The sequence below is a fragment of the Phocoena phocoena genome, chromosome 8, assembly GCF_963924675.1.
Source record: "Phocoena phocoena chromosome 8, mPhoPho1.1, whole genome shotgun sequence".
NCBI lineage: Eukaryota > Metazoa > Chordata > Mammalia > Artiodactyla > Phocoenidae > Phocoena > Phocoena phocoena.
In genome coordinates this window covers 100,543,806-100,561,733 of record NC_089226.1, presented here as the reverse complement: position 1 = coordinate 100,561,733, position 17,928 = coordinate 100,543,806, and the positions used below count along the sequence as shown (strand labels likewise).

Genomic DNA, 17,928 nt, shown 5'->3' with positions numbered 1-17,928 from the left:
GGAACAGCTGGACCGACAAGGCTTGTCTGCAGCTGTGTGGCCACTGGGTGCCAGGGCGATTCCACGAAAGCTGTGATGCTCCTCGCTCTGGGGCACCCCTGCCCAGCCACACCACTGGCCTGGACACAGAACGAAGGTCACAGCTCGCAGCGGGCTGGGAAGCCATCAGCAGAACCCAGGTCCCTGACCTCCTGTAGCCTCCCAGCCTGAGTACCCTGTCACCCCAGAGTTTACAAGTCAACGTTCTACATGGAGGCCAGTCTTCCGTCCTGACTGCGTCTTCCGTCTGATCCAAGAGCTGTGCCCCAGGGCCCTTCAAGGACCGAGAGACATCAGGCGGGAAAGGCCCTCCTGCCCAGAGTCTGAAAACAGGACACAGTCCATCTTTGTTAAGTGTGTGGGGATAACATGGGTCCGGAGTGAAATGTTACTTTCAGTACCCAGGAGGGTTTTCTCCAACAGAAAAGAATATAAAATGAAACAAAGTGCTCAACTATGTGCAACCTTCACCCCTGAAATTCTGGAAAGAAACCATGTTCTCAGACAGCTCCAGGCTCAGGTCCAGGCAAACTGTCTGTGAGGAACTGGTTACTAGTTCAATGGCAGTTCACGCCCGACCAGAGCCGCAGCCGGCAAGCCAGAGCTGGATGGGGTCAGGTCGCAGGGAGAGACGATTAACCCGGACACGGAGCTCTTCCGAAGCCAGGGTGGGGAGGGATGGGGGTCTTTGGGACACAGCTTCTCTTAGGAAGCAGCTGAATGCTGTAGAGGCAGGGCTGGGGTGGGGGATGAGATGTTTCCACGTGAGAAGTGGCAAGGACTTACTCCCGAAACCAAGGCGATAACGCCTATCACAGCAGCACAAGGTCGCTGGCAAGTCGAGCTCGCCTTTTTACAAACTTGCCGAGCTAGAAGGCTACTGCAGGTCTGCCTCCTGATCTGGAGGGTGGCGAGAGAACTACCTTCCCTTCTGAGTTTGAAACAACTCTTGCCCTTTGGCTCAGCTGATCTGTACACTGTTTGATTTCCCTTATCTAAAAAGACTTATATGATGACAATATTCCCTTTTCATGGCCCCATATACTTCCAAAACGTACTGGAGGTGGCTTCTGATAAAGGACTCATCTATAACAGAACGCTTAAAGATAAAAGTGTAAATAACAGGTAGTGGGAGGGGAGGATACATATAAGGGAGACGAAGATTAGAGACAGTTGCTGTTTCATGTTTTGCTTCGTGTTTCCTGGCATCCAAGGGGGAAAAAACAGTGAAACACAATGTATCAGATAGCAAACATTACCTGATGGAGGGAAGCAAACCGATGTATCAAGAGAGACTGCTTCTTCAGATGCAAACCATTCTATATAGAATGAATAAACAACAAAGTCCTACTGTGTAGCACAGGGAACTATATTCAATACCCATAATGGGAAAGAATATGAAAAAGAATGTATATATAAGAATGTATATATGCGTATAACTGAATCACTTTGTTGTACAGCAGAAATGAACACAACATTGTAAAACAACTCTACTTCAATAAAGGAATTTTAAAAGAGAGAGAGACTGCTTATCTACCGGCCCCAAACGGAAAGGAAGTTATCAGTAAGTCCTTAGGTAAGGAACAAATATAATCAACTAAGAAGCATGGGCTTATTTTTATAACTAGGACACTGGTTTTGCATGTCTAGTGTGGTTAGGAGACAGGGCTTGGAAGTTCAGAGAAGTGGAGGGTTGGCAGGTCAGCCGGGACACTGACCTGACAGTGGACCTGGTCTGAGTAAAGTGAGATGGTGCTACACCAACCACTAACTGAGAGGACAGATGCCCAGGGCGGCTGACATTTACCTTTAAGTGACCAATCATGAACTTGTGGGCTATGTGGTTCCACGTGGACTTCTTGTAAACAGAGAGGTGGCCGTAATCGTGTTGCAGCCATCCAGCTTGGGCCTGGGGAGAGAGGGCCACGGATGCTTTCCCAGCGTTGGCACCCAGGCACCAGGCCTCTGCCAGCTGGGGGAGTCAGGGGGCGGGGGCTTCGAGTGACAGGTGAGAGTGTCACGCCTCACCTGAGAGGTAGCGAGGACGAAGGCCGTAATGACGGTTGGAATCCAGCCGTTGCCAAAGTAAAAGATGGTGAACCAGGCGATGCTCTCCATGACGATGATGTGGGCCAGGTAGAGGAGGAAGAACAGGTGGCTGCTCTTGAAGAGGTTCATGTCCTCAGCCGTCTTCCTCAGGGCCCGGAAGTCCTCAGTGATCTGGGACTGTTGAGCCAGAGTACCGGGAAGGAGTCAGCCTCCCAGCTGCTCCAGAGGGGACCAGTCGACACACCTGAGCTCCACAGGAGTCCGGCCGCCGTTCACTGCAACAGCTGCTGTCACCGCACACCTGCCTGAGCCTGGCACAGCCCTGGCGCTATGTGTCTGTCCACAGCCAGTTCCGTGGCAGAGAAAGGACTTAACTCAAAAGCTTGCATTTTGAGCATTACTCAAAATAGGCAAAAGGTGGAAACAACCCAAATTCCATTGATGGATGAATGACTAAACAAAATGTGGTCTGTACGTACGGTGGAATATACAGCCTTCAAAAGGAAGGAAATTCTGACACTTGCTACTAATGAACGAACCCTGAAGACATTAAACTGAGTGAGATTAAGCCAGACACGAAAAGACAAATACTTATGAGTCCTCTTATATGAGGCACCTAGACTAGGCGAACTCCTCAATGGAAAGAAAAGTGTTTACCAGGGGCTGGGGGGAGGGACAGATGGGTGGTTAATGTGTAATGGGGGCAGAATGTCAGTTTGGGGAGATGAAAGCTCTAGAGATGGGTGGTGGTGACGGCTGCGTAACAGCGGGAATGCGCTCAAAGCCCCTTAACTGTGCGCTTACATTTGGTTAAAATGGGGAATTCCCTGGTAGCCTAGCGCTTAGGGTTCTGCACTTCCATGGCGGAGGGCCTGGATTCAGTCGCTGGCTGGAAAACTCAGATCCCCGCGAGCTGCCCAGTGTGGCCAAAAAAAAAAAAAAAAAAAAAAAAAAAAAGTTAAAATGGTGAATTTTATGTTGTATCTATTTTACAACAATTTTTTTAAATACAAGGTTTATAGCAAATGTTTTCTTTCCTTTTTTAAAAAAAAAACATTTATTTATTTATTTGGCCACATGCGGGATCTCCACTGCGGCACGCGGGATCTAGTTCCCTGACCAGGGATTGAACCCAGGCCCGCTGCATTGGGTGTGTGGAGTCTTAACCACTGCGCCACCAGAGAAGTCTCACAACAATATTTTTTTTTTTTAAAAAAAAAGCTTATTTTTCCACTACCTGACATGCACCAGTTGTTCCAGACACTCTATCAGGCAGGAGAGGGCTGGGTGGGCACTGGGCATGTGGGGTCAGGGAGATAGAAGCAGAGTCAAGGGTGGCTCTGGGGACAGGAGGGCATCACTGAGACAAAGAGGGAAGCTAGGAGGCAGGGGCAGGGCAGGAGGGGGAAGAAAGGCCAGATACAAGGGCAGGGGGCTGGGCAGGACGGAAAGACCCTGTGCCCAGCCTGGCACCGCTGAAGCCCCAGAGGTGGAAAGGCTGGGAATGAATTACTCCAAGGTGAGGGCCAGCCCAGGCTGGCAGCAGGAGGGGGGCTCACCAGGGCCATCGGAGGCTCTGAGTCCTCCCTGACCCTAGGTGATGAGCAGTGGCTCCCCCTGGACTGGCATAAAGGCTCCTTTGCCCCACGCCCTGCACTCTCCTTCTTGGGGCAAGACCCCCTCCCCCCACAAACCCTCCCCTTCTTCCTTGTGAGGCCCTACTCACATTCTTGCTGTGGTCCTGGCTGGGCTCCTCAGGGGCCAGCTCGCCAATCAGCAGGGGCTTCATGAACTTGCGCACGAAATCAAGGTTGCGATGGAAGGCCAGGAAGACATCCTGGGGAGCAGGGGACAGGTGGTGAGTGGGAGACCCCGACCTCGGCCAGTGCCTCCGCCCCAGGCAAGACGGGGCTCGCCAGCAGAAGCTCTGTCCCACTAGGACATCAGGACACTGAACAGGGCTGCAACCATCCGACCCCAAATGCTCTCTCAGCCTCATTCCGGCAGGTCCCTAAGTGCCCAATTCCAGTGGAGGTGTCACTTCGGGCTCTGCCCTGATGAGGGGCCGCTGAACTCGCCATGGGTGTTTATAAAACCGCAGAGACGTGCGGCCTGCCGCTGGGCGAGTCACGAAAACGCGCCCCTGCAGGGCTACACGGCGCGGGCACCGGGCGGGGCACAGCCGGGAACCGATTCTCCTCCAGCTGCTCCAGCGGCGTGGGCTGCCCGGTTTCCGGCGAACTGCACCACCCACCACGTGGTGCACACGCCTATCAACAGAAAGAACAAGTCTGGAGCCTACCGCAAGCGTGCAAAATGTGCTTAGATCATGTTAAACCAGAAACAAATGCAGAATTCCGTAAAATGCATTTCTGGAGGGGTGAGGGGAGCTTTTTCATATTTTGAAAAGGTATGAAAATAATTGTGTAGATTATGAAAACTTTTTTACGTAGAACTCTAAACTGTTATGTGTTAAGGTGGTGGCATTATGCCTTGCTTTCTCTTCGTTTTTCCAAACTTTCTCTAACATTGCTGTATTGCTTTTAAAAATTTTTTTAAATTAAGATTGTGCCTTTTAATCTTTTTTTCCAATTATAAAGTAATGTGCATAGTTTTGGCAAATTTAGAAAATGTACAGAAGAATAAAGAGGAAAATAAATACCACCCAGGGAGTGACCACCATTGCTAATATTTCAGGATTTTGTTTTCCAGTTTTTTTCTATACATGCTATGTAAATTAGATAAAACAAATACAGCATCTCCATTAGAGATGTGATGACCATAGACCGCGCCCCCCCCCCACCGCATGGGATACAATATGATGTCGCTGTGATAAACAATGTTCACCTAGCATCAAACCAAGCTTCAAGGTGAAACTCACATAATATTGTACGTCAACTATATCTCAATTTAAAAACGTTTTTTAAAAACAAGTCGAGACTTTGCTAGGAGAGAGGAACAAGTTGCATGATACCACGAGAAACAATCAGAAAAATCAATGTAGTGGGGAAAAAGAAGTGAGGGTGCACGTGTGTGTGTGTGTGTGTGTGTGTGTGTGTGTTGGGGGAGGGGTCCTAGATTAAAAGAGACAGAAATATATATAAAAAAAGGTTATAAAAACTGCAGTGTTTGATTTGAAAGGCTCCCATTGGAGGGCGAGAAACCCAGCAGTTATCCAAGACATTTTGGTATTGAATGAGAGATTTTGGATATGGACAGGATATCTGATCATATTAAAGAATCACTATCAGGACTTCCGTGGTGGCGCAGTGGTTAAGAATCCGCCTGCCAATGCAGGGGACACGGTTCGAGCCCTGGTCCAGGAAGACCCCATATGCCACGCAGCAACTAAGCCCGTGTGCCACAGCTACTGAGTCTGTGCTCTAGAGCCCGCGAGCCACAACTGCCTAAGTCCCGCAATGAGAAGCCCGTACACCGCAACAAAGAGTAGCCCCCGCTCGCCGCAACTGGAGAAAGCCCACGCACAGCAAGGAAGACCCAATGCAGCCAAAAATAAATAAATAAATAAAATTTAAAAATAAATAATTAAGTTAGAAAAAAGAATCACTATTAATTTTCTTAAATGTAACTAAGGTATTGTGCTTATGTTAGAGAATGTCCCTATTCTTAGGAGAAGATGGTGAAGTGGCATAATGATGCAATTTATTTTCACATGATTTGGCAAAAGACAATGCATATAAATGTGGCAAAATGTTGGAATTAGTGAACCTTGGTTGAGGAGATACAGGTGTTCGATTCTTTCAACATTTCTGTACGTTTGGAAATTTTCAAAATTTTTTAAAAAAGAGAAGGAATGAGGAAGATGCTGACAACTCATAAAAATGTGCTCAGGGCTTCCCTGGTGGCGCAGTGGTTAAGAATCCGCCTGCCAATGCAGGGGACACGGGTTCGAGCCCTGGTCCGGGAAGATCCCACATGCCGCGGAGCAACTAAGCCCGTGGGCCACACCTACTGAGCCTGCGCTCTAGAGCCCACGAGCCACAACTACTGAGCCCGCACGCCACAACTACTGAAGTCCACGCGCCTAGAGCCCATGTTCTACAACAAGAGAAGCCACCACAATGAGAAGCCCGCGCACCGCAACAAAGAATAGGCCCCGCTCGCTGCAACTAGAGAAAGCCCGTGGGCAGCAACGAAGACCCAACGCAGCCAAAAATAAAATAAAATAAAGTAAATAAATTTATTTTTGAAAATGTGCTCAGTCTCCCCTCCCCCCACCCGACCCCCCTGCCAAAGTGTCTCACAATGGTAATTGCCAGTCTTCTCCCATTCCCTGGCATCAAGCCCTTTTGCCTGGTCTTTGTTCTGTTTGTGTCTAGAACAGACTTACAAAGCAACGCTTTGTGCAGAGGAAAACTGGGCCCAGAGTCTTTTAAAAATGTCTGCGCCCCCCTCACTGAACAGAAAGGGATGGTAGCAGAGGATCACAGCAAGTGTATCTTCAGAGGAGAGATGGGCTGCTATTCCAGGGGTCCCGAGCAGGCAGCGAGGAGCCGGGGGTCCACTCTGGGCCAGCTGCCACCCAGCCCCCCAGCCTCCGTCTCCTCTGCAAGGGAGGACCCTCCCAGCTCCAGTGTTCAAAGGCCCTGGGAAAGGGCCTACCAGGAGCTTCCAAAGTCAGGGCTCAGGCATTGGTGGTAGGGCAGTGAGCACAGCTGCCTTCCAAAGTCAGAGCCGTAAAAGGCCCTTTCCTTGGCCCACCTCACATGACACCACGGCCTTTGAGAAACGAAGGGGACGTTCTTGGGAAGGCAGTTTCCTGAGGAACGACGGCTGATAATAAATAACGAAACAATCTCTACTCTTCACTGGGAGACAGACAGCCTGCAAGTGCATCACCGCTCCTCCGGCGCCCGCTGCCCCCCACCAGGTCCAGGTCCCACCTCCAAGCCTCTGCCTGGCTGAGGAACCTGGTGAAGCAGACTCCTGTCCTGACTGAGGCCATCCCTGGGTCAGTTCCAGAGAGCTCTTGAGTGGCATCAGCTCCCTGAGGCCAAGGGAGAGGAGGGCCACGTGCCAGGTGGGGAGCCAGGAGAGTTGTCTCTGTTACCTCCCTGATGCCTCAAAGTCCCACTTTACAGTTGAAAGCACTGGAGCCCAGGAAGCTGACACCCAAGTGGCAGAGTCAGGGTCAAATCCAGGTTCACCCGATCCAGGGACCGCAACCCCACAAGCCTCACGCAGGTTTAGAAAGCCGAGCGCTGTTCAATTATCTCATTTTCCACGGCAGATCCAGCAGCTTTCCGAGCAGACCTGGTGGAAACCACGCTTGAACCCACCAAGGTGGTTTCTACACCGGGGCCTCTGGCTCTTCCTTCTGCCTGGAGCCCTGCTCCCTCAGCGTCCCGGGGCTGGCTCGTCCCAACCTACCACCCTGTCTGAAAGAGCCACCCTCCAGCCTCACGCTTTCTGGGACATCACCCTGTTTTAACAGTTATCAAAACCACAAGCTCTATTATGTGCTCACTTCATTATTGCCCGTTTCCCCAACTAGAATATAAGCTCCACTAAAGGGCCAAGCCTGTCTCGTTTGTTGCAATAACCCCAGTGTCAACAACGATGCCTAAGAGAGGCTCACAGGACCCCACAGCTGTGCACCCTCTCAGCCCAGGAAATTTTCCACTCTTCGGTCATTTTGCCCAACCCCGCTTGTGCTTCGGCAACATCTTCACCTGCTCAGTGGCTGAGATTACACAGGTCGGCCACTGAGCCACGGGCTTTGTGTACGTAACCCACGAATCTTTACCAAACTCTGTGAGGCAGGTCCTATGTTAGAGGTGAGAAAGGAGGCTGAAGGAGGTGAAACCACTTGCCCACAGGTCACACTCCAGGTGCGCCTAACTCTAGACTTTTCTGCTGTTCATACAAAGGCCTCGATCAAAATGAGCTTCCCCCTCCCGAGAGTTGATCACTTTTTGTGTCTCCCCCTTGCAAGTGTCACAGATGGGCCTCACAAACTTACAGCGAGCTCCCAAAAGTTAAAGTGTCTGTGGCACAAGGCAGGACACGGCCAATCCAAACGCTGACTTTGGAACAAGAATTGGAAGCAGGCTCTATCCTCGTCCGACAGGGAGATTGGAGGCAAAGACATTCCAGGAAGAAGGCCGGGGACACAAGCAAAGGGGAGGGAGTGGCCAACAGTTCCAGCGGGGGGCAGATCCACCCCCAGGAGGGTAGGTGTGCCTGTTGGGTGCTGGGGAGGTCAGGCTGAGGATGGAGGGACAGAACACCCAAATTCTCAAATGCAAGACCTTCACCAGTTCCTGCTTCTGCCATCGCCCGGCTCCCATGCCAGCCCCTTCTGCATGAAGACATCCTCCCTGCCTGGCTCCCAGGCGCTGAACAGAACTCACAGCTCCTCCCGCACTGAGCATCAGGCATCACGTCTCGTTTCTGGCTGTGTCCACCTTCTCTGCAGAGCAAGGCGAGTCTCTAATCCAGCTTCTCACATCTGGGCACACGGCCAGGGACTGGGGAAGCGCAGGAGAAGCAAGCTCAGGGCAGACAGTGTTGCCGGCAGCAGCCCTGGGAACCAAGACTGTGGGGCACGGGGTTAGGGAGGGAGAAGCAGAGGAGGGACCCTACGTTCTCAGCTGGAAATAGGGATGCTAGCTTCCTTTCCATGGCAGAGAGATGTGGGCAGGATGTCCCCTCCAAGGGAAAGAAGCGATGGCGGGGGGTGGGGGGGTGGGGGGCGGGGTAGTGCTCTGTGGCCGAAGGGCCCTTGGCGAGAGCGTCCCTGCCGATGCCACGCACAGGCAGCCTGGGCAGGCATGAAGGGATTACGGCAAAGGAAACACACCTCGATAAGCTGCCAAAGATACCAGGGATGCTGGGCTCGGTAAGGGGTCTAATGGGGGCTGCAAGAAGTCGACTGCTCCTACCAAGATCTAGCTGAGGGGCTGGGGCTGCCCTCCAGGCACAACCACAGGAGGGATTTCAGGTAAACGCCTTTAACCTTTGGCGAAAAGGAGGTCACCAAGGTTCCTCTGCTTCACCCTTGTTCTTTTCCTGTTTACTGAACCCCCTACTGTGCGTGCTGGGAACATGCACACGTGTGCTCAGGAGGCTAAGGGTTCCACGGTACTGTCCCCTCACACCTGCAGAGAGAATGATCTCATCTACAGCCAATTTGAGCCTGATAATAACCTTCCCATTTCCTAGACCTGGAAAGTGAAGTTCAGGGTTAAGTGCCCTGCCTAGAATTCCTGAAGCTGGGACTCGAACCCAGGTCCTCTGCCTCTCAATACCTCGACCCTCCTGCCCTAAGGAGGCCAGAGATTCATTCCATTTTCAACCTGTTGCCTTTTCCCAAGAACGGCATAGGAGCAAGTTCAAAGACGGAATGAATCCTGATCTCTTCCCGCCCTCCCTGGGCTCCAAGAGGAGACTGCCGCAGACAGGGCAAAAAAAGTCACCGAGACGAGGGGGGCAGAGGTGGGGAAGCTGGTGCCTAGAGGCAGAGGGTCCAGATTCAAGTCCCAGTTTGAAAGGAGAGAAGCAAATCCAACAGATGCACTCACTATCTGTGAGTTATTCATCTTTGTGCCCAGGGCCAGCTCGGAACCACAGAGACACTGGAATAAATGTGTGATGAGTCTTCGTTAGAGATGAAAAGTTCTGGGGAACTTTTATAACACTGTATATAACTGAATCGCTTTGCTATACACTTGAAACTAACACAACATTGTAAATTAACTATACTTCAATTGAAAAACAGAAAAAAAAAGTTCTGCAGTGGTGGGACTCTGCCCTGAAACAGGAGAGACACCCCTGGGACCCAGGCGAGGGCTCCCTTTGCTCACAGCAAGGCAAAGACCAGGGGAGTGCCAGACGACCAGAGGGGAAGAAACCCAAGGTGTAAATAGGAAGGAAGGAGGAGAGGAGGAAGGGAAGGGAAGGGGGGCTGGGAGGTCTCTGTGTTGGTAGATCCTGAGTTGAGGTCTGACTGCTGAGAACACAGCAAGGTGTTTAAACCCAAGGGAGCTACTCCCTACAGGGCTGATCGAAGCACTAAATGAGGTGATCCGTACAAATGTGCTTTGTGAGCTGTAAAAATTTAGTTTCCTTTTTCATTCTTGCAAAGAGAAGGACCACATGACGATTGGCCTTACCCTTCACTAAGCCACCCTTCTGGGGAGGAGGCCGTCCTGACTTCTGAGGTCTTCTCTTCTTCAGTAACAGGAAAATCCCCTATTGAGGCCCCAGATTACCGGGCTTCCTTGACTGTCAGCCTCTGGTGAGGGTACTACTGCATCAAGATTGGCTCATAACAGTGCCTTCAAGTGCTCCCTGGAATCTAACCTCTATCTGCAGGTCAGTCCTTCCCAAACTTCACATGACCGTAGATACTCACTCCCCCAGATCTGAAGAAGCCCATATGCCCCAAGGGCAAAACCATCTGCTCAACAGCCCAAAAACAAAGAGACAGAGTCTCTCCATTCCTGGCCTGTTCCTGCCCCTCTCAAGTCCCCTGCCCAGAGACCCCAGACTTCCTGTGGCCTTTTTCCAACCTGGTCCCAGAAAATAGAGAAAGAGGGAGAGGGAGAGAGAGAGAGAGAGAGAGAGAAAATACCCAGTTGCTCAGTCCACCATTATTCAACTAGATTAGTGCATTTCATGCCCCCAAAGTTTTATCTCGGAAGGCAGTAAGCTCTGGGCATAGGGATTGTCTTTATATCTTGCTACACCAAATAGAGCTGGCATGGATTGAAAATTTTTTCCTCCAAATTCCTCTTTGTTTACTTTACATTCTAGCTGTTACATAATCCTCACTCTTACGCTCACTTATCTGATAATGTAATACAGAAGAACCTTTTGCATTCTATTACAAGTTAATCACTAAAGGGATGTTGTCTATAAGCTTAAATTATACATAATGGCCTATCTCTGGGAACCCTGCTTCTCAGGTAGTGAACATTAAGCTACAGTACCTTTGTTGAGCTCACAGGAAACATCCTGACCAGGCCCACCTATGACTACAGGGAGGAAGAAATTAACACATACATCCCCTCCAGAGGCTGATGGGAACCAGGAAATGTTTGACTTTACACCCTCCCCTTTTAGTATAAAAAGAGCCTGAATTCTAAGTCAGGCAAGATGGTTCCTTGGGCACGAGCCCACCATCTTCCCAGTTTGCTGGCTTTCCGAATAAAGTCGTTATTCCTTTGCCCCAGCAACTCGTCTCTCGATTATTGGCCTGTCGTGCGATGGGCCATATGAGCTTAGACTCGGTAACAGTAAAACTCCATTGCATTTATCTAGTGCTCAGTTTATGAAATGCCTTGCCGCAAAAGAAAATATATTTATTTAACACTACGGAATAAACAGACCAATCCATTGGATTTGACTTTTCCTTCTAGGAAACACTTTGGTGAAGGCTCAACCAGGATAGGAACCTTCAGAATTCACCTATGAAAGATCTCAAACCAGGAGTCAGGTCTTTACTTGGGAATCACTCTTACCCCACCTCCTCACAGGGCTGTGGGAAGGTCCCAGTGAGAAAGTATACCGATGGTACTTGAAAATCTTATACCCACCTAAGTTACAATCGGTATCACAGCCCCAAGGGCTCAAGGCGAGTTCACAAGCAGGTAAAACGGGATCGGGCCCAAAGCTGTAGGCGCTATTTCTGACCCTCTGCTCGCCAAAGCAGCGAGCCAAGCGACAGCTTACATCATAGCTGCCTGATCTGCCCCCCAACACTTGACTCTGTCTGTCCCAATTAGATAGAAGAGGTAGGGAGATCTGGAGTTCCACCAACTGACGGCCCCATACAGCTTGCCCAGCAAAAGCCCAAACAGGTCAGCATGCCAGACGTCCAGGTGGAATGAGCTATGTCAAGCTGATCTCTCCCTAGTCACCCTTCCCAAATTCTCCATGCCACCAGAACTGCTCTGCTTCCAGCTCACTGCCACCAAGAGTGGCCCCTTCCTTCCCTCCCGGCCTCTGTTCTTCGAGCCCATGGGGTGGGGGTGGGGGGAGCAGATCCAGCTGCACCCGAAGAGTAAGCAAGGATTTGGGGCTGGGGGGTAGGGGGCGTGGTGGGGTGCTGTGTCATCGCAGAGCTGCAGGTTTGGTGCGCAAAGGTGAGGGTAAGATGTACAGCCCCGGCTCCAGGAAGATCCCAGAGTCCCACTACCTTTCCGAGGGCAAGATGAGGGAGGGCATTCCTGGCCGGATTTGGGAACAGGGGACCATTGAGTTGAAGTCCCAGAGTAACCTCGAATGCAGCTGGACCTGTTGCCAAGCTAGCCTAGTGCTGCTAAATCGTCCCGTCTCAAGGCCCCTCTCCACCTGGGCTTTGCAAACTCCAGCCCTTTTTCTTTCCACCGATTCCCACCCGGGGCCCCCAAGAAAGAAGGCCGGCCCTTGCCGGGGGGGGCGGGGGGAGGGGGGTCCTGGTAGTCTCTGAGAGCGTGGGAACAGGAGCTACCAGGCGGTGTCTCCGCGGCAGCCATTGCGGACCTTCTGAGACCGGAATTCCAGCAGGAGCGAGCCCTGGCCGGGGACGAGCTTTCCTTCCCCGCCCCCTAGTCTGGCTGGCGAGTGGGGGACGCGCGCGGAGTCCCACACCTGGCTCCTCTCCCGCTCCTCTCCGCGGGGCCCAGGGGCGGCCATCTTCCACGCTGGGGGCGTCAAGGCTCCAGGGCCCCGGCGCCCTCTCTGGGGAGTCCCAGGCTCCGGCTGAACTCTGAGGAAGGAACGGACGCAAGGATCCCAGTGCGCGCGGTAGATCCTGCATGGTTCTCCACCGCTCGAATCTGCCTCTTGGGCTCCAAAATCCGACCCCCACAGCACGTTGGCCCAGCTGTCCCAGAGGACGAGGATTCGGGGCGGGGGATGAGCGCAGTAGACTCTTTCCTTCCCTCCAGGACGCCCCAAGCTCCACTCAGCGCTGGAGGTCTTGTTTGGCGCCCTGGGACCCATGACTCCTGATTCCCTCCTGCAGCAGAGAAAGGTGGCGGGAGAGGCCCCAGACCCTTACCGTAGCATCTTCCCCTGCGTAGTGCCCGATGACCCGGTGGCCCCCCGGGTGCCGGTGTGACCATTCGGTGATGTTGTAGACCTTGCGGTCGATGACGAGCCACTGGTCCGTGCGCAGGTTGTGCTTCTGAATCTCCTCCCAGCGGAAGGTAGGCATCGGCGCCTCGCGCTCGGTGGCCCCCTCGCCCTGGTTCCCCCCCTTCCCCATGCTGCCTGCCGACAGGGTTGCCCCGTGCACTGCGGTGTGTGCGGCCCGGGGCCTCCTCGCTTTCGGCTTTTGTCTTCTCCTACTCCTCCCCCCACCGCGCCCCCTCCCCCAGCCGCCTCGCCTTCGCTCCGGAGTATCCTTGCCTTCCCTCCAGGCTTCCCAGTGCCCCCAAGCGGTCCCCTCCTTCCGCCCCTCCCTCCGCCCGCTAGCCCGCAGTGGACTTTTGCCTCCTGTAAAAACTCCTCGGTAGCTCAGGGCCTCGAAGCCTCCTCTTCCCGCCCCGCTGGCTCCCCCCGTCCGGGGCTTCGCATCCTCCCGCGTTCCCCTCCGCCTGGGTTTCCACAGTGATCAGCAGAGCGCCTGCACCAATCCGGGCGCGTCGCCCCGCCTGCCATTGGCCCAGGAGGATCTTTCGAAGGCCAGCGGGCTGGAACAGCGGTCCCCGGCTCCCCCGCCTGCCCCCCCACGCGGAGTCGAGAGGGGCCTGGAGGTCGGTTACGTGTCCGAACTCCTCCCTCCCCCGCTCGAGCTGGGGGGTTGGAGGGGGGGACCCAAGGATATCCCAGGGTAGCTTGGCGGGCGAGCTGGGGCGGCGGCTGAGTTCCGCGCTTTCCGGGAGCTTACGCGCACACCCACGGCCCGCGCTCCCGGGTTTGCACCTGATGCCGGCACGTAGAGGACCCAGCCGCTCCGCGCGCTCTGCGGTGGGGACCGGCCCAGGGCCCGGCTGGCGGGCGCGCAGACGGCGCCGAGCCGCCGGGCTGGCGAGTTCCACTCTGGGACTGGCCTGGTTAGGTGACGCCCTCCCCTAACCCGCTGGAATCCGGACTCCAGTATATCCACATTGTCCGTGCTATCCACAGTGGCGCCCTTCTGCAGCCTCCCTGGGGGAAGAAGCCGGCCTCCGGCTGGCCCAAGGCCTGTAATCAGTGGATCTTAGAAAAGAATTGTGGAACCTCTGATGTACTTTCCTGTGTTAGGCGCCATGGTGGAGGGAAGCGGGGGTGGGGGTGGGGGTGGGCATGGGAGTGGGGACTCCAGGACTTGGTTCTTGCTCTGAACTCAGGTATCTCACAGCCGATTTGGGAGAGGTACCATGGAAACAATACAGGACCTCATAGAATTAATTGTTCAGTGATGTTATAAATAACAGGAAATAAAGATGGGGGTATCAAAAGTGTTGTGGTCCGTGCGCGGGCTGGAAGAAGAATTTCGAGACACGAAGTATTTTAGAAAAGAGTGAGTTTATTGAGAACAAAGAGCAGAGTTAGGGGCGCTGCAAATACAGCGGGCGACTTCCTGATAGACCAGGGAGAGCCGACCCCCTTTGTGGGCTAGTAGCCAACTTTTATAGCCTCAAGACAAAGAAAATTCCTGCTGGCAGGATGGCATTAGGTGATTGGTCAGGATGCTACAAGGTTACTACATGGTGATTATTTTGCCTAATATGGAATGGGGGAGGGGGGCTGTCTGGTTTAGATTAGGAGCGCGCATGGCAACAGTTGCTATGGGGGCTTGGTTAATTCCAGAGTTTTTGTCATGTGTCCTCGATGTAGGGTGTCCTTGATGTAGGGCTCCACACTTCCCAGGGAGGAAGAATGGCATGGGAGCCTTACTGGTTGCACGGGACAAAACGCAAATTGGCTCAGAAAAAAGGAGGAGTTTGTTGCCTCACTAAACTCAAGGAGGGACTTCCGTGGTGGCGCAGTGGGTAAGAATCTGCCTGCCAATGCAGGGGACACGGGTTCGAGCCTTGGTCCGGGAGGATCCCATATGTGGCGGAGCAGATAAGCCCATGCAGCACAACTACCGAGCCTGCACTCTACAGCCCACGAGCCACAACTATCGAGCCCACCTGCCCCAACTACTGAAGCCTGCGTGCCTAGAGCCCACGCTCCGCAACAGGAGAAGACACCACGATGAGAAGACCACGCACCGCAACAAAGAGTAGCGCCCACTCGCCACAACTAGAGAAAGCCTGCTCACAGCTACGAAGACCCAATGCAGCCAAAAATAAAAATAAATAAATAAATTTATCTTAAAAAAATCAGTAACTTCAAGGAAAGGTGGGACAATCTGAACACAGGAAGGTGGGGATGGAGGGGCTCAGGAACCAGCAGATGCAGGAACTTGAAGGCTGCCAGGTCTCTCCCTCCTCTGTTCCTCCTTGATGTCACTTCTTTCTCTCTCCTTGCAAACGAGGGTCTGGTGGAGAGACAGCTGAAAACTACTGAGTCTTAGGTCTTACAGCTGGCTGTGTTGGAAGGTAGGCCTACTAATCTCTCGAGGTATAAACTCAGACACAGAAGGAAGAACTCTGATTGGCACGCCCTTCTTGGATCAAGCACCCACGCCTGGATGAGTCAACTATGGCCTGGAGATTAATCTCAAAGAGTCCACATGTTGGAGTGGGGAAAGTGTCAAGGTATGAACGCAGGTTGGAGAAGAATTTCCAGACATAAAGCAGAACGTAAAGAAGATAGAATTTATTAGAGGAAAGGGTCGCTGCCAGAACAGTGGCCCGAATTCCTAGCAGTCTGGGAGAGTCGAGCCCGCACATGTGTTATTGATCAGTTTTTATAGCCAGAAAACAAAGGAATGGTCCAAGGTGAAAATTTCATTTACTGATTGATCGAGGCACACCTACCTTCCTCTGTACAGTGGGAGTAGGACAGGGCATATGCCTTTCCTTATTTGGGACAGGTCCCATTGCCCAGGTGGGCATGACCCAGGTGGGCGCAGGGATTTCAAAACCATCTCAACATGGTGGGGAGGGCGATTAAGAGTCCAGTAGGTATACCTCTGAAACTTTTTCAGGCAGGGTCATCCTTTGTCCTTGAAGCACCATTGTCCTTGGAGCACCACACTCCCCCTTCTCTTTATGTGTAGGGCCAATTCCTTGGCCTTATTGAATACCCTACTCATATCTACCTAACTGCCTAATTCCCTCTCAGGCATTCAGGAAGCCCTTTTGGGAGGAGAAGGGGTGATGAACTCTCTCTGGCCGCTTCCTGCTGAGTGAGGGCGTCGTGGGGCCCTGGGATCCCTTGCCTGCTCTCTGTCAGGGTGCATCTAGGGAGGAGTGTGGGCCCCATGGGAAGAGATGTTGGCTTGTTCAAGGGTTGTACGAGTGTTGACTGTCCAGTATTCTTTTTTTCTTTTTAATAAATCTATTTATTTATTTTTGGCTGCATTGGGTCTTCATTGCTGTGTGCGGGCTTCTCATTGTGGTGGCTTCTCTTGTCGCAGAGCATGGGCTCTAGGCACGCGGGCTTCAGTAGTTGTGGCACATGGGCCCAGTAGTTGTGGCTCGCGGGCTGTAGAGCGCAGGCTCAGTAGTTGTGGTGCACAGGTTTAGTTGCTCCATGACATGTGGGATCTTCCCGGACCAGGGATTGAACCCGAGTCCCCTGCATTGGCAGGCAGATTCTTAACCACTGGGCCACCAGGGAAGCCCTGTGTGGTATTCTTGTTGTATCACCATTTGGAGGTTTATTTGTTGTATTCTGGAAGAGACAAACTTAACAAGAAGGTTACAAATACATGGCCCAAAGATTGGGCTGGACCTTGCCCGGATGGTTGACCAAAAAACAGCAATCCTCCTTTAATGTTGCACAAGTCCCTCCCTGATAAGCCTTTAGGAGGTCCAGAGCTCTTTTATTTTGTAAAACTACTCCTGCAGAGAAATTATTTGTCTTGTAGCGTGTTAATTTGAGCTGGGAGGTTGGCAGTCTGTTGTGTAAGTTCAAGAGAGAGCTGTAGGGCAATGAAAATAGAGTTTAAGAGTCTGGCTGAGCCTGTTCCCATCCCTGTTAGGAGGATCGAGGAAGAGCGAGTGGGACCAGAGGAGGAGGTCGGGGCTGAATAAGTAGCCGCTGTGTCACTTCGAAAGGTTATAGTAGCCCCTGCCACATCCAGGGTTACCTGGGGCTCCTCCAGTCTTCTGGGGAACATAGGGGCCTGTAGATTGAGACTTGGGCACCTTCAGTCATCCGCATCCAGGAGCCCCAGATCTTGAGCGTAATCCCGTTCTCACTCCTGGTAGTCAACTACCACCAACAGGGGCCATTGGCCTTGACCTCAGCCAGGGGGCTGGGACCCGAGATACCCCAGGTGTTGGGTGGTTGTGGTGTTGGCCTACCAGCTTGAGGGCGGCAGGGACAACTCCTCTTCCAGTGCCCTTTTGATGACAGTAAGGGCACGGGGTGTCGGGTGGTGGGGTGCGGCTGTTCTTCACTGTGCGCCCCTGCTGACCGCACTGGTCGTAGGTCAGCTGTGGTTTCTGCGACGGGAGGTGGGCTGCCTTGAGTCCTTGCTGTGGGAGGGACCGAGTAATGGTAAGAGCCGTATATTGAGCAGGTTGTGTTAATTTTTCCTCCTCTCTTTCTCGTCTATTCCTAGAAGCCTCCTCCCTATTCGTGAAGACCTTAAAGCCCTGCCAGTTGGATGGAAAATGGGGTCTGTGGCCCTTGCTCTAGTTTCCGTAATTTCTGTCTTATGCTCGGCGATGCCTGGCTTATAAAGCGAACCGCAACACAGCCTGAACTTCCGGAGTCTCGGGGTCTAGGTCGGTGTATTTCCTCATAGCCTCTGCCAATCGGGCCTGAAAAAGGGCCGCCTTCTCC

General features: G+C 52.7%; 1 protein-coding gene across 3 annotated transcripts in view; it reads right to left on the bottom strand.

The window, feature by feature from the left end:
- Nucleotides 1-17,928, bottom strand: part of FADS2 (fatty acid desaturase 2) — a 65,247-nt gene that overhangs the window by 20,078 nt on the left and 27,241 nt on the right. The window contains exons 1-5 of one of the 3 annotated variants that reach the window (XM_065882774.1): nucleotides 13,447-13,470; nucleotides 13,097-13,276; nucleotides 3,815-3,925; nucleotides 2,068-2,265; nucleotides 1,847-1,948 (exon numbers count right to left, since the gene is read on the bottom strand). In XM_065882774.1, the coding sequence (XP_065738846.1) occupies nucleotides 1,847-1,948; nucleotides 2,068-2,265; nucleotides 3,815-3,925; nucleotides 13,097-13,252 (567 nt within the window). In that variant the 5' untranslated portion in view covers nucleotides 13,253-13,276; nucleotides 13,447-13,470. The other 2 variants (XM_065882775.1, XM_065882773.1) reach the window with 2 other exon arrangements.